The sequence below is a fragment of the Terrapene carolina genome, unplaced genomic scaffold (genome assembly GCF_002925995.2).
Source record: "Terrapene carolina triunguis isolate 2854851 unplaced genomic scaffold, T_m_triunguis-2.0 Scaffold104, whole genome shotgun sequence".
NCBI classification, from domain to species: Eukaryota; Metazoa; Chordata; order Testudines; family Emydidae; genus Terrapene; species Terrapene triunguis.
The window spans coordinates 1650230-1663324 of record NW_020664455.1 but is presented as its reverse complement, the minus strand read 5'-3'; the positions used below and the strand labels follow the sequence as shown (position 1 = coordinate 1663324).

General features: G+C 41.3%; 2 protein-coding genes across 2 annotated transcripts in view; both read right to left on the bottom strand.

The window, feature by feature from the left end:
• Positions 1–13095, bottom strand: part of LOC112118973 (cytosolic carboxypeptidase 6) — a 1367858-nt gene that overhangs the window by 486492 nt on the left and 868271 nt on the right. The gene's annotated exons all lie outside the window — the stretch shown is intronic.
• The window catches only part of LOC113406561 (BEN domain-containing protein 5-like), a 44763-nt gene continuing 39006 nt past the window's right edge, over positions 7339–13095 (bottom strand). Inside the window, exon 6 of the mRNA XM_026651873.2 lies at positions 7339–7510. Coding sequence (XP_026507658.1) covers positions 7353–7510 — 158 coding nt within the window. The 3' untranslated portion in view covers positions 7339–7352. The remainder of the gene's footprint in view (positions 7511–13095) is intronic.

Sequence of the window (13095 nt, the reverse complement as noted above, 5' to 3'; positions counted from 1 at the left end):
AAATGTGGCCGCTCTCCCACTGAAAACTTGCAAATTTCTGCATATGTCCTATGTGAATAAATTTTAGTTTGGCTTTTTTCATTCAAAAATAGTCTTGGGTGTTGAGAATTTTTCCCCCCACAAAATTGGATTTTTAAATATTTGAAAACCATGATTTCAGGATTTTTGCATTTTTAATCTTTTTTCACATATGCCTCCAATGAAAGTGATTTTTAATGTCTAAAAGAAACTAAACGTTTCCAATACAGAGCTAAACAGATCATAACATCAGAATAATAAGGTCACATTACACTACAAAGAACTAGAAAGAAATTCAGCAAAAAACACCCCACCATGTTAAGTTTATGCTATGGTTGATACAAGCCCAGCAAAGGAAGAAAATTCCAGTTGCCAGCTGGCACATGGAGACTTGAAACCAGCCCTTGATAAGTGACAGAGTACCTAGCGTTCTCCATCTGATGGCTTGATCCTACCTACCCCACTGAAGTCAATAGGAGTTTTGCAATTGATTTTCATGGGAGTAGGATTAGACCAGGAGACAGAATTCCATGCCAAGTTACTTAAACTGGGTACGAGCAGGCTATAAAATAGCCCAGCTTGTTCATTGCATCTACACATTTAATTCTAGCCAATACTGGTGAATATTGTTACTGCCTGAGATTAACACAGTTTAGATACAATTGAGTTTAAGGCTAATGTGACAGCATTAATTCAGAATGTCCTCGCTCTCCATTAATTTGTCAAGACAAACATTATTTTAAATAGTGATCTGTGCTTAATAGTTTTATTTTTAAAAGTCCACACATTTTGGCTGATCATAGTCTGATGATCTTGAAATCTCATCATTAAGTCCCACTGAAAAAGCCTGGACTTGATATAGCTTAATTTATTGCTACTTAGAACTTCCGATAGGACAATAATCTACACTTAAGACAACAAAGGAGTAGCACAGTTATCCCGTCAGATACAGCATCAAAGTTGCAGTGCAATGAAATTACTTCCTGCAGGGGAACTGCACTTTCATTTGACAGTCAAGCTCACTGCCTGTCCAGATGCAATATAACAAGCCGCTTCAATTGACAGTTGCTTTCACATGACTAAATAAATACAAGAATTCTAGACTGACTGTATTAAAAAATCCTCCATCTCCGTAAAACATCACTAAAGCCAAACCTGTCTATAACAGGCAGATCTGACAAATGCTTTTTTCCCTGCTCTTTTTAATTGAGTTGATAGGCATTTTGTATAAATGAGTGAGGTATTAAAATCTGTTTGGATTCTCTCCTTTAATATAATAGCTCATTTCCCTTATAAAATCATTAATGGAAAATAAAGCCCTTTTTGTTAGCTCTAATCTTTCTCCTTTGCAAGAATGCCAGAGGCACTTTATTATGGATCAGGTCATGAATATTACTACTGTAATTTGTAATGTGTGGCAACAAAGAACTGAGATCATTTATGTAACAATAATACTCTGTTCCCCCTTTGAGAAAAGAAGGTAAACAGTATGCATTGATCTCCAGGACAATATAAAACTTGGTCCCTTTGAAGTATTTTTTTTTTTTTATATTTACAAATCCAAGTTTACACTATCAAATGATAGCACAGCGCTAACCTTAGAATGTTAGAGCTGCCATGGAGTTTAATAAAATCCTATCATTTCAGGTCAAAATTCTGTAACTGTGTCCCCTGTATCTGCTGGAGTGTTATAAAACATCAAGTATATATGGCGACTGGGAAAAGTTTGCAGGCACCAGTCTTGCAAAAACTAGAAATCAATATGGCAGACCCACACTGATGGTACTAACACCACACAAAGATGGGCTGGATTATGGAAGAGTTAAAACATTTACTAGATTGGTAGCTGCAATAGAAAAATATTGACATTAAATTTGCAGTAAATCTAGCAATCAACATTCTAAGTCAGAAAAATGTGCCTCATTTAGGAGTTCAAATGTATATACTTTTTCATTGGTGGGTAATTCTGTAGAGTCACATGACAGCTTTGCCTACTTGAAACAGTAAAAGTAGGTAAAAGCCTATCTGTTCTTTATACTGTTTCAAAGGAAGAGGTAAAGAATGGATACTGATCAAAGGGATTGTTTGTACAGGATTACTGTTCACAATAAAGCCTTCCATTCCCTTAGTTTCAATTACAATGTGCATGAAACCAGTCCATTATTAGAAAAGCTTGTTTCCAGAAAAATGCATTGCATTAAAAATATAACACATTATTGGAAGGTACTGCCTTCAGAATGCTCAACTTATTTAATGTCAACCTAAACAAAACTTCAATTGGTTCTAATTTAATGGTAAATGCCAGCTGTACAATTTAACTCAACCCACGTTAGCTAGCCGTTCCCAGTGATATACAGTGTTTACTTTAGAAGTGAACCTCTTTGCACCATCCGGGTGCTTTAATGCATGCAGAAAGCTCCTTGGACCTAGGGTGGTAGATGCTGTAGGCACAGAGAGGTGGACTGAAATCTTCAGAGATCTTTTCTCTGAATAGTTTTGAATTCTTGAGCAATGTGCAGAGGAGCGTCTGATGTGCTAAGTCTGTCTAGAAGAAGCTCTATTAGGATGCTGGTGCTGGTTATTCCTACAAACTTTGAATCTCTGATTTTTGGGGAGACAGACTAGAGCCCTAATCTTTGATTCAGCACTAATCTACTTTTCCCAGGCTTCATGAAATATTGCCTCAAATAAGCTTAGCCTATATTCATCTTTCAAGAAGAGTAGAATTATCATCTTATTAAAGAATGTTACAGTGGAATTATATTAGCAGTACAGTGTTTAACAGTTCCAGGAGTAGCAGGAAGGAGAGGGAATGACAAATTTTCTCTAAGCCTAAAGGGCTTTTTTAAAGATCAATTCATGAGTATTTGCCGGAAAAGTGGAACCCAGTTCACCAGTTGTTTCTCCAACTTTATCTCTATTTTGCTCTTTAATAAAAAAAAATAAAAATGGAAACATATGCTGATAGGTAGGAAAGAACTGTGTTTCTACTAATACCCCAGTTCAGGAAAGCAATTAAGTTCTGTCTGGAATAGTGATGCTTTTAGGCTAATACTTAGTTCCATACCTTTTTCTGTGTAATTATAGCACTTCTAAAGACAACAAAAGAACTGGAATGTTTGTTTGTATTTTAGAACTTTTTGAGAATTACATGAAATGGGCTCGACACTCAGAGCGTACGAATTATAAATACTTCAGCGCTGATCCAACAAAGCACTTAAACGAGTGCTGTTATGGCACTATACTGCATTATTTTGGTTTATAATGCATCCACTGAACCATTTTTTTTTTTAATGGAGATATCCCATCTCCTAGAACTGGAAGGGACCTTGAAAGGTCATCAAGTCCAGCCCCCTGCCTTCACTAGCAGGACCAAGTACTGATTTTGCCCCAGATCCCTAAGTGGCCCCCTCAAGGACTGAACTCACAACCCTGGGCTTAGCAGGCCAATGCTCAAACCACTGAGCTATCCCTTCCCCCAGCCATGTGTCATTTGTCTATTTAATTTTTCCTTAAAATCCCCTAGAAGAATCCCTGCAATTCTACTTTCAAATTATCCCAATACATATAGACAGTTTCAATAGGAATGAACAATATGGCTTAACCTATCAAGTGTTTTAAGGAAGATAAGGCTTTGTAAGCATCCCAAAACTACCAAAGCAGACTTTTTTGGGAAGGAAGGGGGTTAAACACTCAAATCAGTAAAAAGAACAGGAGTACTTGTGGCACCTTAGAGACTAACAAATTTATTAGAGCATAAGCTTTCGTGGGCTACAGCCCACTTCTTCGGATGCTCAAATCAGTGAACTAATTGACTTATTGATAACCAAGGTGGGTGTCTTTTATTGGACCAACTTCTGTTGGTGAGAGAGAAACTTTTCAGTTACACAGAGCTCTTCTTTAAGTCTGGGAAAGGTACTCAGGGTGTCACAGCTAAATACAAGATCAAACAGATAGTTTAGCATAAGTAGTTAACACATATTCTAAGGGACCATTCAAGGTGAAGTGGCCCGTTAACACTCCTGCAGTCAAATGACAAAAGGGGGGTTAGTGGGTTACAGAACAATCTGATAAAAGACCCAAAAAAACCCCACCCACCCTATCATCTGTGGTGAATACTTTTCACAAAGTGATCACTCTATATCTGACCTCAGTCCTCATACTCATCAGAAACCTGCACAACACATTGAAAATACAAGCCTGGGAGCTTAAATTCATAACTTTGCTAAACACTAAAAATCATGGGCTAAATAGATACTGTATTTACTGCTTATTACAATAATCTGTAACCCACTAACCCCCGTTAGTCCTATGACTACTGGAGTGTTAAGGGACAACTTCACCTTGAATGGTCACATCAATATGTACTAATTACTTATGCCAACCTATCTGTTCAACCTTGCATTTAGCTGTCATACTTTCTTTTCCAGACCCGAGGAAGAACTCTATGTAGCTCAAAGGCTTCTCTCTCACCAACAGAAGTTGGTCCAATAAAAGGTATTACCTCACCCACCATGTCTTTCTAAAGTCATGTCTTCACTACATAAGAATGGCCCTACTGGGTCAGACCAAGGGTCCATCTAGCCCAGTATCCTGTCTTCCGACAGTGCCAGGTGCCGCAGAGGGAATGAACAGAACAGGTAATCAAGTGATCCATCCCCTGTCGCTCATTCCTAGCTAATAGCCATTGATGGACCTATTTTGCATGAATTTATCTGCCGCAGCAGCGTTTTAATGTGGCTGTGTAGTTACACCACCAGCGCTGGGGGAGCGCTATTAAAAAAACCCACCTCCATGAAGGAAGTAGCTACCAGCGCAGCTCCCAGTGCTGGTGCACTGTCTACACTGCCACTTTACAGCGCAGAAGTTTGCAACGCTTGGGGTGGTGGGGGGAGTGTTTTTTCACACCTGAGTGAGAAAGTTACAGTGCTGTAAAGTGGCAGTGTAGACAAGGCCTTACACCCGGAGACTGAGAGCTCCAACACTGCATACCTATTATTGATAACCACACTTTTGTAAATACAGTTTTATAGAAGTGCTATCAGTTAGACACCATCTTCTAGATTGCTCAGTTGTTTATGGGTTTGCCGGATTTAAATTCTTTTCTCGATAGCATCTACTCCCAAATCCCTTGCATGAAACAAGATACAGTAGAAGACGTTGATTTCATCCAGTTACAGCCATTAAGGGGTCATTTGGTCATGCCAAAAGCAAATATTTCTTTGATTTTTGTGCCATAAGCCTGACTGACTCCAATCCAGAAAATAAGTTCTCTTGATGCTTAAGCTTGTGTTCAGATATTTCCATAGCTCATTTATGGACTTAATACAATTAGTACTAGAACTTATTTTTCTATTACACATTTTTCTTGCATACAGAATCTTTATATTCTCTATTAGTGTTTTATACGTTCAGAAAAGAAATAATACTATTAAGAATGTAGTGCTCCAAGAGAAATTGTAACACACCTTCTGAATAGGTTGCATAGATATACTTTCTATCTAAAAGTTTCCCTTATGTCTGAAAAGATCATCAATTGAGTTCCTGTTAGAAATGCTTACAAGTCATTCACATACTAAAACTTGGAGAAAAGTTTAGTTTTTTTTTTTTAATTGAAACTAATGGTGACCTAGTTGGTCAAGATAAGTTTTAAGGGAGCACTGTTTAGCTGCTCTAGACCAAATATATTAAAATAGAAACAAAAGATCATAAAAGCAAGCAAATTTATAGGCAGTTTCAGGAAAGAACACTGCAAAGTACAGTGAAACTGTCTTACAGTAAAGAGGTGTGGGGTTTTTTTTGTTTTTTTTTTCCCTTTTCACCAGAACTTCACTTAAAGCAGAGGTTTACTATGGCTCAGATCCTGCATAGAGATTTGTCCATGTAGCATCCCACAGACTTCACTAGAAGAAAAATGCAGGTCACTGTTTGCAGAATCACAACCTATACAGAACTGCAGTCGGCATGTTGCAATGCATTGGAACAACCTCGAAGTTTCACTCTCCTTTGAAATTTCACTATTTAATGGACTAATGCATTAGTTAATGGACATGCCCTATTTAGTAAGACTTTTGATACGATCCCACATGCCCTTCTCATAAGCAAACTAAGGAAATGTAGCCTGGACAAACCTACTATAAGGTGCGTGCAAATTGTATTCAGAGAGAAGTTAATGGTTCATAGTTAAGCTCGAAGGGCATATCGAGTGGGGATCTGCAGGGATCTCTGCTGAGTCTGGTTCTTTTCAATATCTTCATTAATGATTTAGATAATGGCAGAGTGTACATTAAAGTTTGCAGATGATACAAAGCCAGGACAGGTAGCAAGTGCTTTGGAGGACAGGATTAGAACTCAAAATGATTTTGACAAACTGGAGAAATGATCTGAAATAAATAGGATGAAATTCAATATGGACAAATGCAAAGTATTACACTTCAGAAGGAATAATCAATTGCACAAATACAAAATGGGAAATGATTGTTTAGGAAGGAGTACTGCAGAAAAAGATTCTGGGGCTTATAGTGGATCACAAACTAAATATGAAACAATATAATACTGTTGCAAAAAAAGCCAACATCATTCTGGGATGCATTAGCCGAAGTGTTGTAAGGAAGATACAAGCAGTAATTTTTCCACTCTACTCAGCACTCATAAGGTTCTAGAATAGTGTCCAGTTCTGGGCACCTCACGTCAAAAAAAGATGTGGAAAAATTGGAGATAATCTAGAGAACAAAAAAGGTTTAAAGGCCTCGAAAACACGACCTATGGGAAAGACTGAAAAAATTGGGTTTGTTTAGTCTGGAAAAGGAGGGGGGGGGAAAATGGGGACTCAAGTCTTCAAGTAGGTAAAAGTTGTTATAAAGAGGAGGGTGATAAATTGTTCTCCTCCATTGAGGACAGGACAAGTAATGGGCTTAAATTACAGCAAGGGAGGATTTAGGTTACACATTAGGTAAAACTTCCTAACTGCAGGAGTAGTTAAGCCCTGGAACAAATTACCGAGGGAGGTGGTGGACTCTCAGTCATTGGAGGTTAAGATAAACACCTGTCAGGGATAGTCTTCTATCTAGATAATACTCAGCCTTGCCTCCGTGCAGGGGACTGGACTAGAGGACTTACCAAGGGCCCTTCCCGTCCTACATTTTTATGATTCTATATCTGAAATCACTTAAAGCAGGTTACATATCTAGCCATTTTACAAAACTGCTTAAAAATACATCAACGTTTCAGAATGAGATCCACACTAAGTCAGTTCAATCGCCTCAGCAAAAATGCCACACAAATCAAGACGACGACATAAGTAAAACACTAAGACTTTATTAAAAATCCAAAATTTATTGCAAATTGTACTTTGCTTCCCTCCTTTCTTCATTTTTACATGATTTATTGATATCCATGATTTTTTCACAGATGTATTTGTTGACTTTGGAGAGTCTCTGTGCAATTTCAGTTTCATCCACAGTTTCTTGTGCTATTCTGTCATACAAACATTCTGGGGGAAAAAGTAAGAGAACAGCAGTTATTTTTAAGAAAAGAATTTAGCCCTGTGCTGGAAATCAGTACAGCAAATAAAACATGCTCAAGGTACTATAGAGCCAGCACTTCATAAGCCACTTGTATATTTTTTTAATTCAGTGTTCTATTGTACAATAAAAGGGTTCTCTGATTCATTGGTTTGGTCCCCTTTATCTGGCACAAGTTTAGGCTTGCCATGTTTGAATCTTTGTAGGGCACAAGCAGCTCACAAGTTAGGACATTTCACTGGCCTCATGAGTAGAAATGGGGGTAAATCCAAACTCATATGGTGTCACTCCTACCCTCTCTGTCATCAATGCCAACCTTAACCCCTTCATTTGTCCACATCTCCCAAAACAGTCTTAGAGCTTTCTTCCAGACGACATAGAACACCCTTACTGAAAATGATCTGTCAGGCCACTACCCTTTCCTCCTTCAAGTCACTTCTACCGTCACACCTACAAGACATTAGCCAAATAATAGTGGTTAGGAGGAGAAGCAGTAGGAGATAGGGGACATTTATTTCACATTTAAAAAAAAATTATGTAGTATACATTAATATGGCTATAGCTTGGTTATACATCTCTTCCCAACCATTTGTATTTTGTTGTTTTAATAGATTGGGGTGGAGACCATCTTGCTCTGATTTTGTACAGTACTTTGCATATTGTGGGCTCTGTTCTACTGGAATATAAATACAAAATAATAATAAAATAAAATCAAAGAGGTCAGTGGGAGCTGAGACCACTCTCCACCGCCGCAGATGGCACTTAGCAAGTTGCAGGATCAAATGTTTTTCTGCAATGAATTAGAGAGGTAGCACCCTACTTTCAGCTCCTTAAAATCAGGTGTGCATTTTGTTATGTTTTATAATTGAAATAATTTCTATTGTCGTGTAGGCTACGAGTAATAAATAGCTTCCAAGATTGATTAAACAATCTCTGCTTTGCTTTGGCTAGTAATCAATTTTAGCAGCCATTTATTGCTTCATATACTAGAAAGCTATAGAGAATATTGCTTAATTAACAAGTTTTATAATGTTGCTAATGCATCGTATTAAAAAGTTATGAAAATTAAGTATTATTCATGCTTCGTAGTTCATTTTGAAGCTGCCCAGAAGTTTTATAAAAGGTTATATTTTGCATTAACAAGGTTTATAACAGTGCTCGGGCATCAGACTTTTTATAACTTCTGTATAATATACTACACAGTAGAGATTTTTTAAGCAGCAAGAGATGTTAGCCACCTTAACGGCTAATTCTGTCTTTTTAAAATGTGTTTTAAATAAACTATTCTGGGACTAGAAAATGGTGAAAACATCTGAAACAATATGAATTTTATGGACTCGTCACTGGAAAATTTATTGGCTATTACTAAATAAATAAAACCAATTGGCAGGCAGACTAACTGGGATGTCAATATGCAGTAAAATATTATTTGAAATAATGTGGCAAACAATGGGAGAATTAACTGAAACACAGATTCATTGTGCTCAAGGCAGAATATTACATCACTATAGAAACTTCAGTAGTATAGCACTGAACTATTAGTAACAAATAGGGGGGTTCTGCCCAAGAGACCTGCCACATAAGTACAGACAATATTGTGACTTTACCACAGCCCTGAACAAGGGGTGATGTGTAAGCTGTATCAATTCAAAAGTGGCCCTAGGAGTCACGGTGACTCAGACATACCCAATGAGCCACAATTCCTCCCTGCTTCCTTCCTGTCCACACCCCAGAGGGCTATAAGGGGGAGTAATTTAATGCTGGTATAAGGCTGCTGGTTTAGCTACTGATCAGTGAGATGGGCTCCACCCATTCCTTGTCGTCTAGCTACGTGGAGGGAGTAAGTAGACAAGTAGCCCCATTCTCTCCTACGCAACTGGATCTGAGATTCAGGTAGTCTGCACAGGTGTGTAAGAGAATTGTACTCCTTTGTTTAGGTGCACAGTCCAGGTCATTGGCCATGCACAGCAAGGCCCTACACTCAATGTCATGGCATTCCGGTGTCTGTATTGGGATAACTTTTGAACACTGCATCCAATCAATTTCAAAGTTTCAGGGACTGGTCTAGGCATCAGTGGCAGTACCCTGTTGATTCTGGTGAAAACCAGAAAAGCCGGACTTGGAGGAAGATATCAGGCCCACAGACTGCCTGATGTTGCAAGCAGAAGAATCGCTCTGGCATCCCCTGATGCTGCCTACACATATCACAGGCAGCAGGGCTGCATGGGGAGATTGTCTACAGTGCAGCAGTTCTCAGCGGGCCAAGCTGTGTGCTAACGGCCGCCAACGTGCCGGGGTCACCAGCCCGCCCCGCATGGCAGGAGTCTGGGGTTAGCGCTGGTGGCTGGTCAGGGATATGGGGCTCCCACCAGGGTCTGGGGCAGCCATGCGGTGGGGATCTGGACAGCGGCCGGCCCCATGAGCTCCAGGGGCTGGGGCAGCCGGCCCACCCCACGTGGCGGGGTCCGGGGCAGGCAGCCAGGTCCAGGAGTGAGGGCAGCCACGCGGAGGGGGTCCTGGGCAAGCAGCCCCACAGCCCTGCATGGTGGGGGTCCAGGGTCAGGGCAGCTGCATGGGGGCCTGGCAGCTGGCTAGCCACGGCAGCCATCCCCACAGCGGGGATCCAGGATGGGGGCAGCTGCGGTCCAGGGTTGGGGCAGCCGTGCGGCTCCAGGTGGTGGGGGTCCGGGTCTGCCAGCCACCCAGCCCCACAGGGCAGCCATGTGGCAGAGGTCTGGAGTCGGGGCAGCCAACCCTGCCCCTCAGGGTCCAGGGTGGGCCTCAGCAGACAGCTGGCCCTGCGACAGGGGTCCGGGGTCAGGGCAGCTAGCCCAGTGGTGGGGTCCGGGGTCCAGGCAACAGGGGTCTGGAGTCAAGGCAGCTGGCTGGCCCGGCCTGCCCCGCCTTGCCTCATGGTGGGCTGTGGTAGGCAGCTAGCCCCATGGCAAGGGTCTGGGCAGGTGGGGGTCTGGGCAGATACGCCGCTCCATAGGGTGGGGATCTGGGTCTGCCGGCCAGCCCCAAAGGGTCTGGGGCAGCCACGCAGCATGGGTCCAGGGTATAGAAGCAGCCCCGCTGCAGGGGTCTGGGGCAGGCGGCCAGCCCCACAGGGGCTGGGGCAGCCAACCAGCTCCGCGTGGTGGGGGGGTCCAAGCTCAGGGTCCGGGCTGCCGCTGCCCTGCCCCCTGCAGCCCAGATAACACATTGTGGGCCACATATGCGGCCTGCCATGTGTAATAAGTTGAGAACCACTGCTGTAGAAATAAGAGAACTTTATAGGATGCACTTTGAGGGATGTGTGACAAAGGGAGAATGGTGGTAATGGGGGAAGCAATGACCTGAAGAGGTGGTGTGAGCAGGTCAAGCAAGGACCTAGAGTTGTGGTGGGGGAGAGATACTGTTTATAATGAACCCACAGTTTCTCCACAAATATCTGCCCTGGAAGGAGAAGGGACCCTGGTGTGTATGTAAGTGATTCCCAACCACAGTTTGAGGAGGAGGGTGTGAAGGAGGGTTCTGGTGAGGTAAGGGTGTGAACTAACAGCAGATTAATATGCTGCTCTCTCTCACTACAGATGCAATAGTGTGCGACCCTCTAATAATCTTGCCTTAAGCCCGTATGAAGGGAGTGCTGGGGGATGATAGGCAGGTTACCTACATAAAAGAGCCTGATTTAGGTGCACCAACCAGGCTACAACTCTCAATTGATAAGTGAGTATTAGGTAGAGATCATGAATGAGAAAACAGGATTCTTGTTGCTTGAAGCTATATTGCAATGGAAATTCCCCCATCAAAAAAATCACTACACTAAAAACAAAAACAATCCACACTCCATTAGTGATGTAGGTAGCATCTCTATCTTTTTATCAGGGATTTGGAGCAATCAAATTTTTGAATTGCTCCGCTCCAGCTCCACTCTGGCACCAATATTGACTGCTCCAGCTCCGCGCTCCGACTCAAATTAATTTTTAACTAAATAAAAAGTGCATACTTTGTAATTTTGAAAACACATTTTTTTATTCAGACTTTTAAAACAATTTAAATGTCATCAATGATACAAACTAGAATCATTCATAATTCATTCTGTAAAAAATTATTGCAGCAATCAAGTCATCTTTCCTAGCCTGCCGCAAATCATTTAAAATTAACTTTAAAGCCGAAAACAGTCGCTCTACACTAGCTTGAGTTGTTGGCATGCTTGAAGCAATTCTACAGGCAGCCTGAATGCGGTGTGGGTAGCTGTGAATGGCCTCAAAAACAGACTTAACTTTTAGCCTACCAATAGACTCCATCGCCTCACAATCTTCCTGAAAGTTTCTCTCAAATAATGCTTCATTACAATTATGAATCGCAGAAACTCGCTGGCGTCTGTCTTGTTTATCCAATTCCTTTTCGAAGTCGTCATCTTCTGAAGAATTGATGCTTGAATTATCTCCATTTCCCCGTGATGGCTGAAGACGTCTCAGGGATGGACGCTCGAACAAGTTCAGAGTGGAGACGGAAGTTTGAGAACAGCCTGCTACTTCTGAAGGATGTGAACTTTCAGAAACCGCACATTCGATTGTTGACTCCTTTTGTTGTGTTTCATTTTCTTCAACCTCTTTCGCGGAGTTCAAATGTAGCAATAAATTTTGTTTTTCGAGTCGTTGAGCAATATCAAGGAGGCCTTCCTTTGCCTTTGGTATTTCCCTTGAGGTAAGAAGAATCCGATACCGTGGGTCAACATAAACTCCAGCAAGGAAATGAATATTGTCAAAAAGCTTCTCTTCGCGTTTCTGCATGGAGGACAGAATTCCTTCTGCAATTTGTCCACCATTTTCTTGCAATAATTTTGACAGTTTTCGCCATTCCTTCATTAAAACTCCCGGGGTTACATCAACAGCTTGAAGATTCACAGTTGTTTGGTTTGGCTTTGCCAAGAGGTCTCGCAGGTTCTTCACTTCGTCCCATTCAGCTTTTGTTAACTTGAGTTCTCTTGTTCCAGCAGCAGCCATTTGTTCACAGTAAGACTGAAAAACGAGAAGCCGATCAATCATCGCAAATGTTGAACCCCAGTGAGTCACAGTATCCAATGACTGAGTTACCCCATGTAGATCAAGCAGAACACTTTGAATACTTGGGGTTTGTAGTTTTACAACGACTTGTCGAATTTTTGCCAGAAATTTCTTCGCGTGTTCTTTGTTCAGTCCATCCCAGATTGCCAACTGAAGAGTGTGAATACCACACCTCATCAGTTGGACTTTTGAGTCATCCTCATGAAGCCATGTTGGAAGTATGAGGCTAGGGTCATTAACCCATTGCGCAGCAGCATCCACGTTGAGTTCGATTTCATTCATTCCTTTAGTTCCTTCATCAGACAACATAGCTTCAGTTCTGTCCACATCCCTGTTCTCAGAGGTCGTAATGATTTCATTGTCCTCGCTGAAATTTTTGACGGCACACGTCATGTTTGCTGCATTGTCAACGCAGATGCTCAGCACTTGCATTTCACGGATCCCAAATTTTTCTAAAATAGCTTTTACTTGACTTTTCACATACGAAGAATTGTGACACC